This window comes from Cyrtonyx montezumae, unplaced genomic scaffold, assembly GCF_038088225.1.
Source record: "Cyrtonyx montezumae isolate F1298 unplaced genomic scaffold, pur_monq_1.0 scaffold_0, whole genome shotgun sequence".
In the NCBI taxonomy this organism is placed as follows: Eukaryota; Metazoa; Chordata; class Aves; order Galliformes; family Odontophoridae; genus Cyrtonyx; species Cyrtonyx montezumae.
The window spans coordinates 31,082,629-31,100,220 of record NW_027071824.1 but is presented as its reverse complement, the minus strand read 5'-3'; the positions used below and the strand labels follow the sequence as shown (position 1 = coordinate 31,100,220).

General features: G+C 36.8%; 1 protein-coding gene across 2 annotated transcripts in view; it reads right to left on the bottom strand.

The window, feature by feature from the left end:
- The window catches only part of LOC136045580 (plasminogen-like), a 51,807-nt gene that overhangs the window by 11,892 nt on the left and 22,323 nt on the right, over positions 1 to 17,592 (bottom strand). The window contains exons 1-6 of one of the 2 annotated variants that reach the window (XM_065731588.1): positions 10,554 to 10,636; positions 7,228 to 7,363; positions 5,570 to 5,676; positions 1,891 to 2,005; positions 996 to 1,135; positions 72 to 192 (exon numbers count right to left, since the gene is read on the bottom strand). In XM_065731588.1, the coding sequence (XP_065587660.1) occupies positions 72 to 192; positions 996 to 1,135; positions 1,891 to 2,005; positions 5,570 to 5,676; positions 7,228 to 7,363; positions 10,554 to 10,602 (668 nt within the window). In that variant the 5' untranslated portion in view covers positions 10,603 to 10,636. Of the gene's footprint in view, positions 1 to 71; positions 193 to 995; positions 1,136 to 1,890; positions 2,006 to 5,569; positions 5,677 to 7,227; positions 7,364 to 10,553; positions 10,637 to 17,592 lie in introns of those variants that run through there. The other variant, XM_065731594.1, reaches the window with a different exon arrangement.

The following is a 17,592-nucleotide window of genomic DNA, read 5'->3' as shown; positions in this document are numbered from 1 at the left end:
TGGCTGGCTGTGACAATTAGCCTGTCTAGGGTAAAGTTGGCTTTGGGCCGCCATGGTGATCAACAACTTACTTTTCAGGGAGGTATCCATGTGAATGAGGTTGCTGGGAGTCCCATCGTTGGCACTCAAGCCCAGATGCTGTTGTTGCAATTACTCCATGATAGTTTTCTCCACTGCAGTGCATGCACTCCACTGTAGGAACAAGTTCAGAGTGATGACAAGAGACAGAGAGCTCCTGTAGAACTTGTCTGTAAATATTCACACTCATCTCACTTGAAGATCAAGTGTTTAATCAGAACACAAGGCTGAAAGACAACCATTTTTGTCTAAGTGAAAGTTTCTTTTTCTTGGTGAATTGAACTCACTGATTATAGTATTCCATTAAAAACTTGCTATAGAATATAATTTCTAAAAGAGAGGAAATTAAACTTATGATCCATAATTGAAAATCTGTTCCTTGTTCTTATCGTGTTTTATTGACTTTTGCACTAGCAACCTGTTGACTCTGTTCTTGGAGATTGGACTGCTGAGGGATAGTGATTTTCCATGCTAGGGTCACTTCCACATAGACACTAATATGGAGAAGTAGAAAATGGTGTTTAATAAGGCACGGCAGCTCCTTATATACATATATCTATTATCGTCTATGCCCCTAAGCATGCGTCATTAATCAATCTCAGAGCCAGGGAGGTCCTGTCACGTAACATCCCCAAGTCCCAGCCACGCCTACTACAACACAACCATCATTTGGTTCAATTCTAGGATTATGATCTGAGAATACATTTATCTCTCACTCTTTGGTCTAAAAAAATTGCTCCAGTGTAGCTGTTTTGGGAGATACCTTTGTGGTCAATATAAAAAAAATCTCTTTGGAAAGTTTCAGTTTGGACTGAGCTCAATTTTGGAACAAATTTTGGAAAAAAAATATCTGAATTACCACTCGTTTTTGAGCATATCTTCTAAATGGAGGGAACAAATTATATATGTATTCTCACCTTCACACTCTGGGATGTTACAGTAATCAAATCTAGTAGTAGGATCTGTTGTGTAACACCAGGGTCCTTTTTCATCATTATCAGGATTTCTGCAGTAATTTTCCTCCAGCCCTGCGTCAGGGTATTTTTCAGGTGTATAACTGGAACAGAGGTAAAACAGGATTAGAGAATGAGGGAAATATCGCAGCTGTTCAGTTGAGGACTCTAGAAGTGAAATCTTTGAGGACCATTTTTAAGATATCATTCATTAGAAGTCTCCTAATTGCTACTGAGTCTCATAAGTCAAGGGTTAGAAGTGTCAGAGCAGCAGACTTCAAGAAATTTGTTGTCTTTATGGCCAGTCATGTATTTAATACTAACATTTATTCTACCTGTTCAGTTTCCAGTAATTTTCACTCTGCTAGGTACTTACATTCACTGAAATGTAGGAGTTCTCTGTGGCTTGAATGCTATGCTATGGCAATAGTAGGTTACTACACAAACCCAATAGAATATTTTTCATTAAATACAATAAATACTGCTCTGTTGATTGTCTGTGAATTCACTGATAGAACAATTAAGTCTGACTCATTGGCTATATATTATATTTTGCAGCTGAGAAGATACTCTTGTTTTGAGATTGAACAAAAATTCTTGTTTCAACAGAAACAACTGCTTCCCTGTCCAGCATTCTGCTCACATATGGACAAAAAAATGTTAAACACAATGACAAAGACTGAAAAAGTCCCCTTTGATTGTGCAGCTCCAGTTGCAATTCAGGTTAGAGAAGGATAAGTGTAAGAAATTATTCTATATCAAGAACTTGAATATCAAATGAATTGCTTATAAGACTACTAGCAAGTCTAAATGGCTTAGCAAAATTTCAGAAACATGAACACATATGAAAAGACCGTACTTAGGTTTATGGGGTGAAGTATCAGCCCACTTCTGGCATGCAACACCCTTCTGAGTTTTGGCTTCTGTTCCTCTGTAATCCTTCCCTCTACCTTCCTTGCATTCTAGAAGATAAACTGAAATGATACATGCTTCATTAATTGGTATCATTGCATATCCTTAGGAATTTAGCATATAAAATCATTTTTTTCTTTAAAGTTTGTTGTGTCATGAATGAGATTTAATTAATTCACAATAGTATGCTGAAGCAATGACTCTGCAAGGTAAAGACAAGTTATAATGGTTGAAATTTTATATTATACATGCCATTCTATTCTTAGCATTTGAAACTTAGTAGTCCTTTCATGGAATAAAATAAAGTAAAGTAAAGTAAAGTAAAGTAAAGTAAAGTAAAGTAAAGTAAAGTAAAGTAAAGTAAAGTAAAGTAAAGTAAAGTAAAGTAAAGTAAAGTAAAGTAAAGTAAAATAAAGGAAAAGAGGGAGAGGGAGAGGTAAGAAAAGAAAAAGGAAAGGAAAGCAGAAAAGAGAAGAAAAAGAAAAGGAAAAGAACAGAGAAAGAGAATGCAAAAGAGCAATGAAATTTTATTAATGCTTATATCAGCCTGGAGTTTGCATTAGTAGCCTTGAAAACATTAAATTGTTTTAATAATCAAATTAAAGGAGAACTGAAATCTCAGTGCTTTCACTTTTCTTTCGGCAGGAGGAGGAAGCAGCCATAATTTCACCTCAGCCATTAAGATTTTCTTGGAGGACTGAACCACCATCTTTCCCAGAAAAGAACTGATCACTGTGATGTGAGAGCTGAGGTGCCAGAGTTGCCTCTGCCAAGGCATGCCAGAAGGAATTCATATATCTGCAAGTTACCTTGGAGCTTCTGCATCTACATGATTCTATGATTTTAGGGATCTAAAATGATCACGAATCTTCTATGATTCTATGATTTTAGGGAGAGTCACTGCCAGGCTGCCAAGGCATGTTCACCATCTCTAAACTGAGAATCACAACAACTAGTTCACTTCTCAGACAGCCAGTAAGAGTTAAATGGTAAAATCTATTCACAATCCCCCTCAAATCCAGACTCAGTGGTCAAGATATTATTGTATCTTTCTTAGTTTTATTATATTTTGTGTTTACTAGCAGATGAAAAAATAATTTTTGTTAGTCTCTTATCTGGTCAGTTAAGATGGGCTTTTTCTTCCCTAAAAGTTCTAGATTGAAGTGACACAATAACTTAAGTTCATTTTTTACAATAACTTCAGCATACTCTACAAGCTTTAACAGGAACCCCTCAAACAGTTTTGCAATAAATTAACATTACAAACCTAAATAACTGAATCAGTTAAGTGCCGATTTTTTCTGTTTGCATAAACTTTTGACCGTTTATATAACCTTTAAGTTTCATTCAGACTGACAACAAATAACTAACTTTGATCCCCTGTATCAATCCATGTCTCCCTGGGTTAACTATTTACAAACTGGAATGTGGAGAACAATTTGCAAAAGCTGATTTTAATTCTTAGTGTTTTTTTCACTAACCCAGAGAATGTTTACTTTCTGTATCATACCACATACCATAGGAAAAATAGGAAAAATAATTCTGAAAATTGTGTGTTTTGCAACAAATGCAAAACTCTCTGAAAGCAATAATAAAAATAGATTGGGTCTCATAACAATTGCTTCCACTTAAAAAAAAAAGATGTGAAAAAAGTCTGTTTTCATCAATAGCAGTGCAGAAACAGTTAGGCATGTGATAGGAATTTCTTTGAAATGCAGCAGCTCTTAGGGACGGTGATATAATCTGTTTAGTTGAAAATTACTTTTTACTTTTTGTTCTGTCACAATGTATTAAAATTATATTGTCATCAGAATGGGAACATAATTATTTAAGACCCTCTGCAGTGAAGGGATGTGCAACTGACACATACACACTAGGCTATTTTAACACGTTAGCTAAAACCACATAAATCCAAGATTATATCCCAGATCTAGGAGTGAAACAGTAAAAACTGAATTACTGGTTGACATGAATGCCAGAGAAAAAATATCCAGCACCTTCTCAAAGATTATACAAATAAAAAAGATTGTATAAATGAAAAATATAAAGAAGAAAATCTTCAGAAAATCATGAAAAATATTAGCTTGATAGAGTCCTCAGAGGTGTTTGTCCAATTCCCCATTCAGTGTTTGATCTGGGTGGGGCTTCTGAAAGCTTTGTCCAGTCATTACCTGTAAGAGTGTCCAGAATACCTGTAAGAGGCTCCACAGCCTCTCTGGTCAATGTGGTTCAGTGCTTACCCACCCCTTGAAAAATTCCTTTCCTTATATCCTCCACAATGTCTAAACAAAATCTCATTTGGATGCTTAGCTGTGATTCAGCTAAGGCTAATAAATTACTACATAAAATCTTATATGTGCTAATTGCATAACACTACCTTGTCTTTAAAACCTTTGCAGGTCAACAGAAGAGTAAGGATGCAGTATGCAGAAAGGTGACTTTCCAATTTCTAAATATTCTCAAATGTCTTATTAAAAAAAATTACAAATTATCAAATGATGAAATGAAACTTTCACAAAGTCATTTAACAGAAGGTTTTACTAATTCTATTAAGAAGTTTATTGTATTATTATATTAAAAGGATTATCTTTTATGTCTGAGTGATCACTAAGGAGTTCTTTTCTCCTTGGTGCATTATTAAGTAAGAGAATGATGCAATGAATCTTCCATTACATTAAAAATTAAATAAATTCCTTCTTCCATCTATATAACAAGAGCTCAGTGATTATGGGTGTCAAAAATAGTCTTTAAATCCGATTGCTTGTATGCATGTAGCATAATGTTATGAATATTTTAAAGAGATTATAAAAAAATTGGATAGTTGCCATTTCTTAAAGACAGACTTATCATTTGCCAAATAGAATAGGAAATCAGATATACTTTTCTCAAAAGTCCTCATTCATGGCAAAACTGACTGGAAACAAAGCATATACAAAAGGGGAATCCAAAATATCCCCACATCAATTAATTATATCATCAAAACTTAATTAGAATAAAAAGCATCATGAAATTAATTAAACGAAGAGAGCAAGTATCATATAAAATATAAAAATATGGTTAAAAGCACTCATTTTTAACTGGAACGTAAGTAACACTAATAATTCTGACAATGCACAAAAGTAAAATAAAATTGATTTGAGTTCCCACCAGGGTAAGCAGTAAATTTTGTTTAGAGATATACATGAAATTCTCTGGTAGTTTTCATTAGCTTTCCACTGGAAAAAGGCCAATCTCAGGAACCACGGTCAGCACAAGTAGCTCTTCCTACTACTCTCAGCAGAAACAGAAAAGATCCAGCTGTAGGTTATTGGCTGGTTTAAAAGGAGAGGTAAATCAGGGACACTTAAGCACTTCTACTTCCAGCAGTATCTGAGTTCTCAGAGCAATAGTTGTTTTTTTGAGCCCTGTGGATCCCTGGAATTTAGGGAGCAGGAAAAGTGCTGGAGCACTAATCAAGGAAAAAAGCTGTTTTTTTGCTTTTCCAGCAGTGTTGAAGAAACCAAGTATTAGAGAAGGGCTACCCACTTTGTGTGACCCAGTGGTGACATGGCCCCAGTTACAACAGTGTTATGGTAGTCTTTCTCAAAATGATATTTTAGTGAAATAATATCAATGTGTAAACATACTTCTTTTTTCATAAAGAACTGCATTTGTTCTTCTGAATAGCACAGCTGTTTTGGTGTTCTCAGCCAAAGTTAAACACTGTTGGTCTTTACTGGTGAATAAGAAGGCCCTGTTAAGAGAAGAGAGCAAGGTAAGAAACAGTAGATGAACACGTGCACTATTTTCCTTAACACCCTTTCTAGCATTAAGTTATCAATGTGGAAACACTGCACTTAGGCAGAGTTTAAGATTCAGCAATGTTTCACAAAGCACTGAGTGTCCAATCTCCCATTCTCAGTGCTGACGTTAATTCTTCAGTCTTCATCTCACAGTTAGGAAGAAAGCAAACTACATGATGAAGCTACAACACAGGTTAAGAAAGAGCATTTATAGTGTGCCAGAGACACCAGAGAACATGTTGAAGAGGGTACATACAAAAATGTTTCTGATCATTCAAGAAGCAGGATAAATTACAGTATTCAGCAGTTACCAAGGAACAGATAGAACTCAACAAGCCAGCATCATGAATTGCTAGTGATAACTGTTTTAAGTCATCACCACTGGAGGCAGCATAAGCACTTTGGATAGCACACTCATTTGTCTTTTCAGCCATGGCCTAGGCTATAAGTCTGAAAAACAGGATGGGGTGGTGTAACATTTACAACAGTATCTAAGGAAAATTCTAGGAAGGCTAAGTAATTTCGGTTGTTGGATTTTCTGATTCAACAAAGAGCAGTAGCAACATGGCATTGAGCAGACAGGTCTGCACCAGTGGATGAAACACATGAAACAATCACCACCAGAATATCCATGTGTTAAATAAAGGCCTGACGGGGAATCAAGTACTGGAGATCATCAGCATTCTGAGTTTAGAAAGTATATCCTGCAGAATAGGTAGATCAAGGTCTTGTGATGATTAGGAAAGAAAATCTCTCTGCCTCATACAAGAGGACAGGCTCTCACTGCAATCACGGTTCTTTCTCCCCATTACTCCAGTTGCTTTACAGCTGAGATTTAAGAGGCTTCTGAGGCTTAGATGTGGAAGGCTTGGAAGCCTCAGAGCATTTGGCTCTTCTCAGACAGCATCCTGGTGATAAGTTGGTGGCATTGACTGATTAACATGCTTCATGGTTCATGATTCCTATCCCTCAGTACCTTGTTAAATGCAAATGCAGAGAGAGAGATTGGGTAGAAATAGGGCTCGGGTTTAGATGTCTGTCTCTTTCTCAACGTAAATAGACGTTACTCAAGTCCAAATTCTAGTAAAATTCAGAACAATTAATGTGTCTGCAGGATAATATGTAAGGCATAATCGTGTAATTATTGCTGCTCTAAGTTTCCAAGCAATTACTTATGAGTCTTTATTGTGAAAGGAATGTAAGTGCCCTGATAAAACCATGTCAAGCTGGATTTCCATGGGCCAAACTGTGCATCAAGAGATAATGTTCTCCAACGAAAATCAGTTTTCTAATTTTTTCTGCTTCTGCTTGTCTTCATTGATGTCTCTCGGGCACTGACATTAGGTATCTCTGTACTTTTTCCAGCAGACCACAGAAGCCTATACTCCTAAGAAATCCCTCTAAAGTTCAGTCAGTAAGTAAGGCAGACTACTTCATGATCTGTACATGTACATGTCTCCATCATCTGAAACACACATATAGGAATCAGCAGCAGAAATTACCTGCAAGTAAATTTAGTTTCAGTTTCACATTGCTCTGCACATTCTTCTTTACTATTTGTCTTATAAGTTTGCTTGTTTGAGTTAAGCAGCCAAGCTCCCTCTGTCCTCACATAGCTGTCTAGTATACTTCCTTGCACTAAAAGGAAAAAAAAAGAAAGTGGTATGTGAATGCTGATGTAATTTCAAAATTTCATATTAAAGCCTTTGACACCCTATTGAACAACATCATCATTTAATTACAGTGATAAATCAGTTAATAATGACAGAAAACTTCTTGTCTAGTCTGGTAAATGACAGTGTTGCTAAAAACCCAGAGCAAACAGGGCAGTCTTGGACAGTGCTTTGGTCATTCTGAAAGGCGCTGCTAGTGTCACAGATCTAGTGTGTAAAGTGATGGGGATAAAGAAAATAAGAGAAAGAAAGTGACATGCTTTCTCTGACAGAAAGAACATTGATTTTCCCATACTTTGGTGAAAGTGTAGGAAATAAACTCAGGAAATATATGAAACAATCTTCTATTGCTGATATCTATCCACAGAAAACAAGGAACCATTTCAGTTTTATCAGTTACACCATATATGTCTTTTTGTTTTCAAATGCTCTTGAGAGAAACAAGAAAACCTCTGACACAGAGGTTTTCACTGTGGTCATTGTCAGTTTATCATTTTTAATTTATCTGGAGTTGAATTTTGCCTAATAATCAAGTTAGCAGATGTTTTCCTTTATTGCAGTGAACTGATACCAGACAATGAACTGGTAAAAAACTTCATCATATGCCTCCTGAGCTACTAAGGTGTGTGATATATATGTGATGCTAAAAAACACACCTATGTTAACCAATAAGCAATAAAAATGCTCAAGTACAATCTTTTTGTAAAGAAGTTCACCATGCAGTGTTTTTCTGTTTTGTTTTGTTTTGCTTGTTTGTTTGTTTTGTTACAGCAATGCAATTTCTGAATGCTTAGATACAGATCACAGAACCATCACTTTCGTGATTTCTAGCAGCAGGGTCATAGAGTTGCATGAGTACTGTGGTTTTTACAGTTTCTTTATCAAATGAGCATATGACTTTACTGATAAACATTTGGCTCTGGGATTTGTTCATTCTGTATGGTTTCAGCCTCAAACAGGCAAGTGGCTCATGGTCTTTGCAGCACATCCCAATCTTGCTCTGTACTCGGTTTTGCGTTCTGATTTATGCAGTTGCTGAATAAAAGGCATATGGAGTGTGAATTATACATACCTCAGCTTCCTGCTCATGTGTGGCAACCATGCTAAAGAGGTTGTCTTCTTCATCTTCTTCTGACTCTTTTCCTTCTGGGCCATTGCCCAGTGGCAGCAGAAGGAGGAGAAGACAGTCTTATTTCACTCCAGCCTCCAACCTCTTGATTAGGGGACTTTCCAGGGCTATTCAATCATAATTTTTAAACTGAGGATATGTCTTTTTGGCAACTAATCTGTTTCCTGAGTAAAACATCTGTAGTGTGAAACAGACTCACATACCTCTTGGTACAGCTAAATGCCTTCACCTGAGTGCTAGTTCAGGCTGCAGTTGACTACCTACCTGAGGGAATCTGCTGTAGCAGGGGGTTGGACTAGTTGATCTACAGAGAACCCTTCCAACCCCTATGATTCTGTGGTTCTATTGTTGTCCTTTATGATCATTTTACACCTACAACAGATTGCTAATTAACTGGACACAAGAGCCAGACTATACTTCATAGAATCATATAATGGCTTAAGTTGGAAAGGATTTTAAAGATCATCCAATTCCAAAAAACAACTTCCTCTCATAGCACTGTAAACCCAGAAAGGTTACTGAATGCCCTTTTTTTTTTTCTTTATGTGTTCTACTGAAGATATTGGCTCTAAAGGTTGACTAAAATTATGCATTAAAGAAAAGCATAATTGAAAGTAAAATAAAGTGGAAAACAATACAATAAAATTCATGTGACAGGCTCACTTATTAACCTAGGTATTTCAAACCAACTATGAGATTAAGACGTAGTTAGTTGTGAAAGAAAACATTAAACTGAGTAAAAAAAATGTAATGCGCTGCAACACTCTTCATAAGGACAAGACATTCAAGAATTGTCACTATGGTGCATCTTCTATGCAATCTTAATTCTGCCATATTTTGACCCTTTGGCATAATATTATAATTATGATATTTTATTTTTAAAAATATTGATTGGATCATAACTTTTTTTTCTGTTATAATTACAGGGAAGAGTATGATGCTTGAAGAAAACGATGGAAATATGCACAGTCAGAATAAAAATGTGATGCATTTTCTTGCTACCCTTTTTCCAGTGTCTATGAAACTTTTTCAAGTTGTATTAATGCCTTTTTCAGAAATTCAAGTATTTATAGCAATTTGATAAGGATTTGTAAACAAAAGCAGAGTACTTCAGACATAAGTCTAAATGCTATGTTTTTCCTCTCTCATATACATTCCTAATTTATCAACAGGTCTGCTTGACCTGAGTGAGGCTGTTTTGCTGCAAAAATATAGGTTTTAAATTTTAATTTAAATGAATATGATCATTGCTAACATTAAATATTATCTAGAACTTGTTATTTTAGGACTCATCTATAATATTTCTAGTTGCTAAAATCTACTCATGTATTTTCCATTTACATAAGAAAAACATTACTGTATTTTATTGTTCTTTTTTTTTTTAATACATATTGGCACACTCAGGAGTATATCTTAACTGCATTTATTGTATGCTGTGTAGTTATAGATACTGCCTAAAATAAGAAAAGCCACAAATCACATCACTGATTGAAGCTCCCTATCCATATAAAATGAAAAATTTCCTGTTAAGACTGAGGCAATGGAAAAGACTGAAACTACAGTGTTTGATGGAACCTTCCTTATCCTCATTTTGCTTTATTTATGTGTGTGTGATTCTATTTTTAACAGTGCTTAAAAGTAAATCAAAGTATACATCATGGCATTCATCAATTACAGAGAAAAACAGAACAAAACAAAACAAAACAGAACAAAACAACAAACAACGATCTTAGGATAAAAGCCAGCTGAAACCAGGATAGCCATCTTTTTAGCATCCTACTTGCTGAAGCTGTCCATGTTTCTGGCCATTTGGCATGCTGGCAAATGCTGGCCAAGGCTGCTGCTCTTCTGGTGCCCCCAGCAAGCACCAGAGCAACCACAGCTCTGATTTTGTTCACCAGCAGCTCTTTCCCATTGTCCATGTAAGTGGTGACACAATGATTTGGTGACCCACTAGCACAACATGGAACTTTCAAGTGTTTGGTCCCCATCTCACCCACACAAATGGAAGGAAAAAGGCTCTTACCTGAACTGAGCAAGAAAAGAAGGAGAAAGGGGGCCTTGCTAACTCCCATTTTGGCCCAACTGGTGGGCGCTGGAAGTTGTGTCTGTCAGTGCACAGACTTGCACTGGGTTGAGGCAGCATCAAACAAACAGGGCAGGCAGATTAAGTTAATGATTCTCCCATACTGTGATCCCTCTTTGCCACGGAGTGGCATAACGTTCAAACAACCTTGAATAGGATATTACCAAATCAGATTCAGTCATTTGTATTGGATGCTGGGAAATATGAAGGCACTCTCTTGTTTTTGGGGCATGTTTTTGTTCTTACATTGTTAGGTCTCACTTTGCTAGAGAATAATCAAGAACACTGTTGCTGGAAAGCATAGAAAATCTGTCCAGGCAGAATTTGTATCTCTCCCAGCATTAGAGTCCCAATGCTAATTTTAGCCATTCACACTTGTACTGATGAATAAGGACAACCTTCCATTTAAACTCAGGAAATGCACTCTTATCAGATCCAGATAATCTTATCAGATCCACTTTGCTCTGAAAGACAGTTTAATTTTAATTTAGGATTTTCTGTTTTGTTTTTTTTTCTTTTTTGTTAATTTGGGAGTACGAGTTCATTTTGGTTCAATGGTGAGTATGTTATTACTTTTTGTTTAACATCCGTGAGTAACTATTTTTCTTTCCCAGACATTTAACCTCATAATATATGCTTAAACTCATCCTGTGAGGTTGCCAGACTTTGTTCATCCATATATCATCCTGATTTCAACATCAGCTCCACTCTGCATTCCCCAGGTGGCCTTTGCCTTGGAGAAGCTGCACTGCAGCACTATTTCAGTTTCTCGTGCATGTTAGGTCACAGGTGGAGCTTCAAAACTGCCTGAATCAAATATGTTAGTGACTTGTCTGAGACAGGAAGGAGTTGAATGCTGGATGAGGAAAACAGGCTTGAATGGACATTCCTGGATCATGAAGTTCAGACTTCTGCAACTGAAGGCAAAAAGTTCATAGAACAATGAGCTCCATCTAAAAACCAGTTAGACTATCCATGACCTGGTCTCACCTACTCCAAGTCAAAGCTGTGTTGTACTGAGGTCTTGGGATAAAACTACAAGTAAAAGAGGGATTCTAGTATGTGTGCTAGATTAGCTGCTAGTTTAGACATTATATGAAAAATCTAGAGCTGATTCTGCTTGTAGTCTTTTGTAGGGTGCTGTAGTGCTGTATTATTTAATCTTCTATGCTTAATGCTATTCTAATGAGACTTTCAAAGTACAGCACAGTGCACTCTCTTGGAGTTTGAAAGACCACTAATGAAAAGCTAGAGAAACAAAGCGGATGGGCCCAAGACAGGAGGTGACAGGAGCTGGAAATGTGACAGAGAGAAGTGCTGGATACTGTGCAATTAGGTGGGATTGTTTATTGGTATTAGGAAGAATAAATCAGTGGGAAAGGATAAAAGGAAGGAGCAGAATACAAAGTAATCTTCACTAGCAAGCAGGTTTAGAGAGCCTTACAAGTCCAGTTTAGTCCCATTTAATTTTCATAACCTGAATCCCATTATCAATTCTCACTCCAAATCCTGGGCTCCTCTCACCTTCTCCACATTATCCTGTCCTCAGCCACAGTCAGTGTGTGCTTGCCTGTCCTTATGCCTCCTTCCCCTGGTGGGGGCATCATTGCTATGTGGCTGTACATTTCTCTTTCCTCCTCAGCTCGTCTCTTCTCTGCCCTCCTCAGCACCTCTGCCATCTCCTCCATCCCTCTACAACTTCTATTTCTGCTGAGGTATTTGCTGGGTTACAAGCCATTCTATGATTCCATGATTGTGTGATGCTGTAATTGTGCGATTCTGTGATTCTATGATTATAGTATCCATCTGGTGGGTCAAGTGTAAGAGAACTGTACATTTGGCTTGGACGTGTACACTGGTGTTGATGTCTTCTTCTTCCAGCCCTCTCAGCAGGCCCATACATAGGGCCATGCTCAGTCGCTCTTATTTCCCTGCCAGGGATCACATCAACATCAGCTCAGAAACACCGGCAATGGTCCATTGGTGATTTTGTGGTGTTCATCGTCCTTTGTGCTTGGGCAGAGTTTGGGTGGCTGAGGAAAGGGAGCTGCAAGTGCCTGTGGGATGTGTGCCATCCCAAAATCACCATGCTGCATTATCTGAGCCTGACATACGGCTGCAGGTGGAGGATAACACCTCAAGTTGTTCATCTTGGGTGGTCCTCAAGAGCAGTGTGACAAAGCAGTGCAGGCTCAGCTCTGGGCTGTTTTCCTGGTGGTGACATCTGCACCTGAATCAATTATCTTGAATCACAAAATAAAAATTATTTCTTTGGAAGAAGGGGAATGAATTGAAAATCTTTTTAACTGAGTCTGTAAAATTTTGCTATACCCAATGTGTTATAGATTATAGCCAGGACAATATATCCTACAGGCTTTCAAAACCAGGGTTTCTACTTGGTGTAGCCAAAGGTATGTCACCTCGTAACTCCATTCAGGATATGCTGGAAACATCCACATGTACCATGCAGGCAAATTCTCTTTCATGATTTTTTTCATGATAAAGGCCCATTCATAGTCCTACAGGTCAGCAGTAGTTTCAATTTTTAAACTTGGGTCTGATTCTCCTCTCAATTTCATTGCCCTAAACCTGCTTAAAATGCATCAGGTTCATTGCTGCCACTTGTAAGAAAATAAAACTTGGTTTTCCATTCCTTGCAAATATAATTATCCATATTTATTGAAATATAATTGCTCTCTCTCTTAATGGATTTGACTACAGAAAACTGATCATGGAGATATTATCAGCAATCAATTCTGGTATAAGAGTGAGTTCTCAACATGAAAATGTCAAAATGGGAGAGGTGTTTCATCTCCCAGAATGGTGCTCCTCCCTGCTGTATTACAAAAAACCTAAGACCTCTCATGACATTGTGTTCAAAATGCTATCTTGTAAACTATTTATGTCTGCTTCTGTCTTATTCCTCTTTTTTTTTCTCATAAGACCGCCACATTGTCTATATCTTTTCCCAGTTTTGATCCTGTAGTGTTTGTTCTCACTTATTTGACCTCTGTGAGGCCCACAGAGGTGGGTCTTGTGTGGAAGTTTATCAGATCTTATTTCAGAGTCAGGGTACTTTTGTTAGCATAGTGGTTAAAATATAAACAATGGTAGAAGGCTTTTTAAATAGAAGTTGACCCTTGAAATTGGGTTTACTGTAAGCTCAGAAAATCCCCTGCAAATGAATCTGCAAACAGCGTCAGAGCATGGGTCACAACTTATTAAATAAATTCATACAGACCTAGTGTTCCTAAATATCAGAATAAGACAGAAAACAGGGATTTAGATACCCAAAGAGGAGATGCTTCCAAAGAGGAGAAAGAACCAAAGGGAAAATTCAATTGTTTGGTGGGAAATTCTCAAAAGGCAGCTCTAAGGAAGGACACATCTGCTAGACTAGGGTGAGTGTGAGCTAAAGCTCTTACTTGAGCTCCAGAGAGTAATATATGGCATAGATCCTAACATGGCCAGCTGGGAAATGTGGAAGATATTCTTACATTATTTTCAAAGTCAAACAGAATAAAATAAAATAAAATAAAATAAAATAAAATAAAATAAAATAAAATAAAATAAAATAAAATAAAATAAAATAAAATAAAATAATAAAATAAAATAAAATAAAATAAATAAAATAAAATAAAATAAAGTTGAGAGATTCATAGCCCTGAGTAACAGAGCCAAATCGTGGTTTGCGCAGCAAACCCAGAGGATAATGTAGATGACTTCCAAAGGCAGAAGCTGCCGGGAGCAGGGAGAGAAGTCGTTCAGGAAAGAAGGCAGACAAATTAAAAGCAAATTCTGTCTTTGCTCTAGACACACATAAACACACAGTGCAGAATCCCTTGTGTATGAGTTCATCTCCAACACTTCTGTCTGTAGAAGATAATGCATCTCAGCAAACAACGGTGACAGTGAGGAGAGACAGAGAGGAAGTTTTTCCTGTAGTGAAATTTTTGCTCTTTGAGATCTTTAGGCTGTCATCAAATATCAGAAACCAGCAGAAAAAGATCAGACAAACATATAAAATCAGAGAGATTAAAAAGTAAGAAAAATGAGTGTCCTCTTTATCAAAGAAAGATCTAAAGGACAAACTACTGACATTTCAGTGATCCTGAAAAAATATCTGGAATAATAGAGGTCATGCAATTGCCTTTTACAGAACTATGAAGAGCATTACATTCATAGAGAACTTGGCAACAGCTGTTACTCTAAATGATTAAGGAAAAATACAATTTTTTTATCCACCTCAAAAACAGTCTGCTGAAGAGTGAATTCAACTTTAAATATTTAGAAATAGAGCCCAGTTCAGCAGCAGTTATATTTATCCGTTGGTGTGCTTGCATTTCATATCACTGCAGTAGCTCCTGTCTCTGCTGTCCTACATCACAGGACACAGCTGTGACCTGCTCTAGAGCCTATGTAAGGGGAGGATTCAACTTTTATCAGACCTTCCTCTAGCACAAAAGAGCAATGTTTAAGCCTCATTTGCTGTTACTGGGAGTCCTTGCATGAGGGTTAGGACTGTGTGAAGATGGAATGTGGAAGAGAAAATGAAGGAAAAAACCATGAGTATGTTTGGGAAAATTTGGTAATATCAAGAAACAGATTTTGCATTTAACCCAACAATTGCTCAAGTTCCTCCAAAGACCCCTGCAAATGTCTACCATCTGTAAGGTTTACCTTTGGTATTTTTCTACATACTTACACAATTGTTTTGTGTTATTATATTATACAATGATTCCTGAAGCAGTGTATTGTTTACTGACTGTTCCAGCATCTGAGAACTTGTGATAAAATCGTCTGTTTAGAAATGTCACTGAAACAGAATGAACATTTATAACTCCCTGCTACTATGACAGTCTCAGAATCAGGGGACAAGACATCTGCATTTTCTACACAATATGTATATTGAAATTCTCAGTAGTTTCTAGTTGTCACTTACATGTAGGATAATTTCCATACTTGTTCTTGACTCTTTAGCTTGCATAAAACAAAGATGTTCTCACCAGTTTAATCTAATTAGAATGAAATGACAAAAGGGCAAGGCAGAAAATGATGTTGTTATATTCCACTCAAGGCTTTGCTGGATAAAGTCAGCTGAAGTTGTTTAGGTAAAAGAGATTCTTAATGGCATTTTAGAAAAATAAGAATATCAACTTTAGAATGAATTCAATATTTTGAGTAGAAAAAAATGAACAGATTTTATGTGTATGTGCACGTGTGTATCTGAACATCTGTGTTTATGTCTATGCATATGTTTAAGAGAGAAGCTGCTTTTTTTTTTTTTTTTTTTTTTTTTCTGAAGTATTTACATTGACACTTCCTCATTCCTTCTCCAGGGTTGTGATTTCCTCGGATCCACAGAATTACCCAGGTTGGTGGGGACCCTGGGACCTCCAGCCCAACCTACTTTTTCCAAGACAAGTCAACAACGAAGTTAGATTATGTTTCATCCTATTAGCTAACTGCTTAGCTCCTATTATTTAACAAAATGAAGAACATCATTCAGAAGTTTTCTATATTGTGTACCTGTGAAGATCTGAAGTCATTTACTGAATTCTAGATGTACTATCTACCAAATAATACCTGATGTTCTGCTAAACCATCATTGCAAAGCTACATTCCAGTGCCTAAAACTAGCAATATCTGTGTTTATAAATAGTCTATTATGGTTCCTGTTTAATACTCACTGTACAAAATCTTTTATCATTTGTGCACTTCTATCATACTAAAGAGGCCAGAACAATCCAAAAAGATTTTGTAGTATGTATGCATTTGCTGGGAGCAACACAGAATTTTATGTTATTATTTTTTATTTTATTTTATGTTATTTTACTTTATTTTATTTTATTTTATTTTATTTTTCCCCAGCCTCCTCAATTAAGATCAGGAAGTTCTACACTAGAAATCTTGGAAAATGTGCTGATCATTTCCTATTATATTTTAACTCAAATAAATTTCAGAAAGATCCACATGCCATGTACCCGAAAGGCTGTGACATATCACATTCTGTTTTTGTCAAAGAAAGTGTAAAAGCATCCTGCATAGGTAGGATGCATTGCAAATGAATTGGATTTCTGGGAAATAAGCCCTATTTCCAAATGTAATGCACAGTTACATGAAAATCATCATATTTGTAGGGTATTTAGGGAGAGTGATGCTGACTGTTACCCCAAATCTATCCAAATAGTATTGCGAGGTACTCTGATAAGAGCTTCCAGGCAAAATGGTCTTTCTTGAATCTTGAAATCAAGCAGTAGCAACTTTTCAGTGACAAATAATGTTGTTGGATTCAAATGGAGTATGCACACATCTGTGCTGTGCTGATCTGCGAAATTATAGGCAGCTGGCACAAAACCTCTGCAGGCAATGGTATTGCTTAGGGAGGGAGACCATCAGGAGACATTATATACAGATATAAATATAAAATACCTCACATGCCCATTAGGCAATGCTTACAGGCACTGTGGAATGGCTTATAGGCACCAAGACAAAAAGGAAAAATTTATCGGTCTGGGAAGTTATTGCAGAGATTTTGTACCAATGTTCTTTGAAGAACTAGCACTACTGGCAGAATTTAGATAAACAACAGTGCATGGGGAAATGACAAAATATGCCATATGGCAGCAAGCCTTTCATGTACTCAAGGAAGCACTGCACTCACCAGATTCTGAAAGTAGAGAAATTTACTGAGCCCATTTTAAACACACACCTCAAAAAACACTGTAGGGACTATTACAAGAGGAGAACTATGCATGGAAGCACTAATAACTATAAATACACATAAAACGTCTGCTACTAGAGAGTATATTATGTTAGGTGACAGCAAATCAAACTCTTTCTGTAGCACACTTTAAGTTTTGTTTCAACACAAAGTTGTCGAGTGAGGTGAATGGTGATGACAGACTGCAGAAGCAGCTTTAGCCTGAAATATGTTGTTCTGCATCAGCCTGTTCAATTTGCAGTTGATCGCACAGAA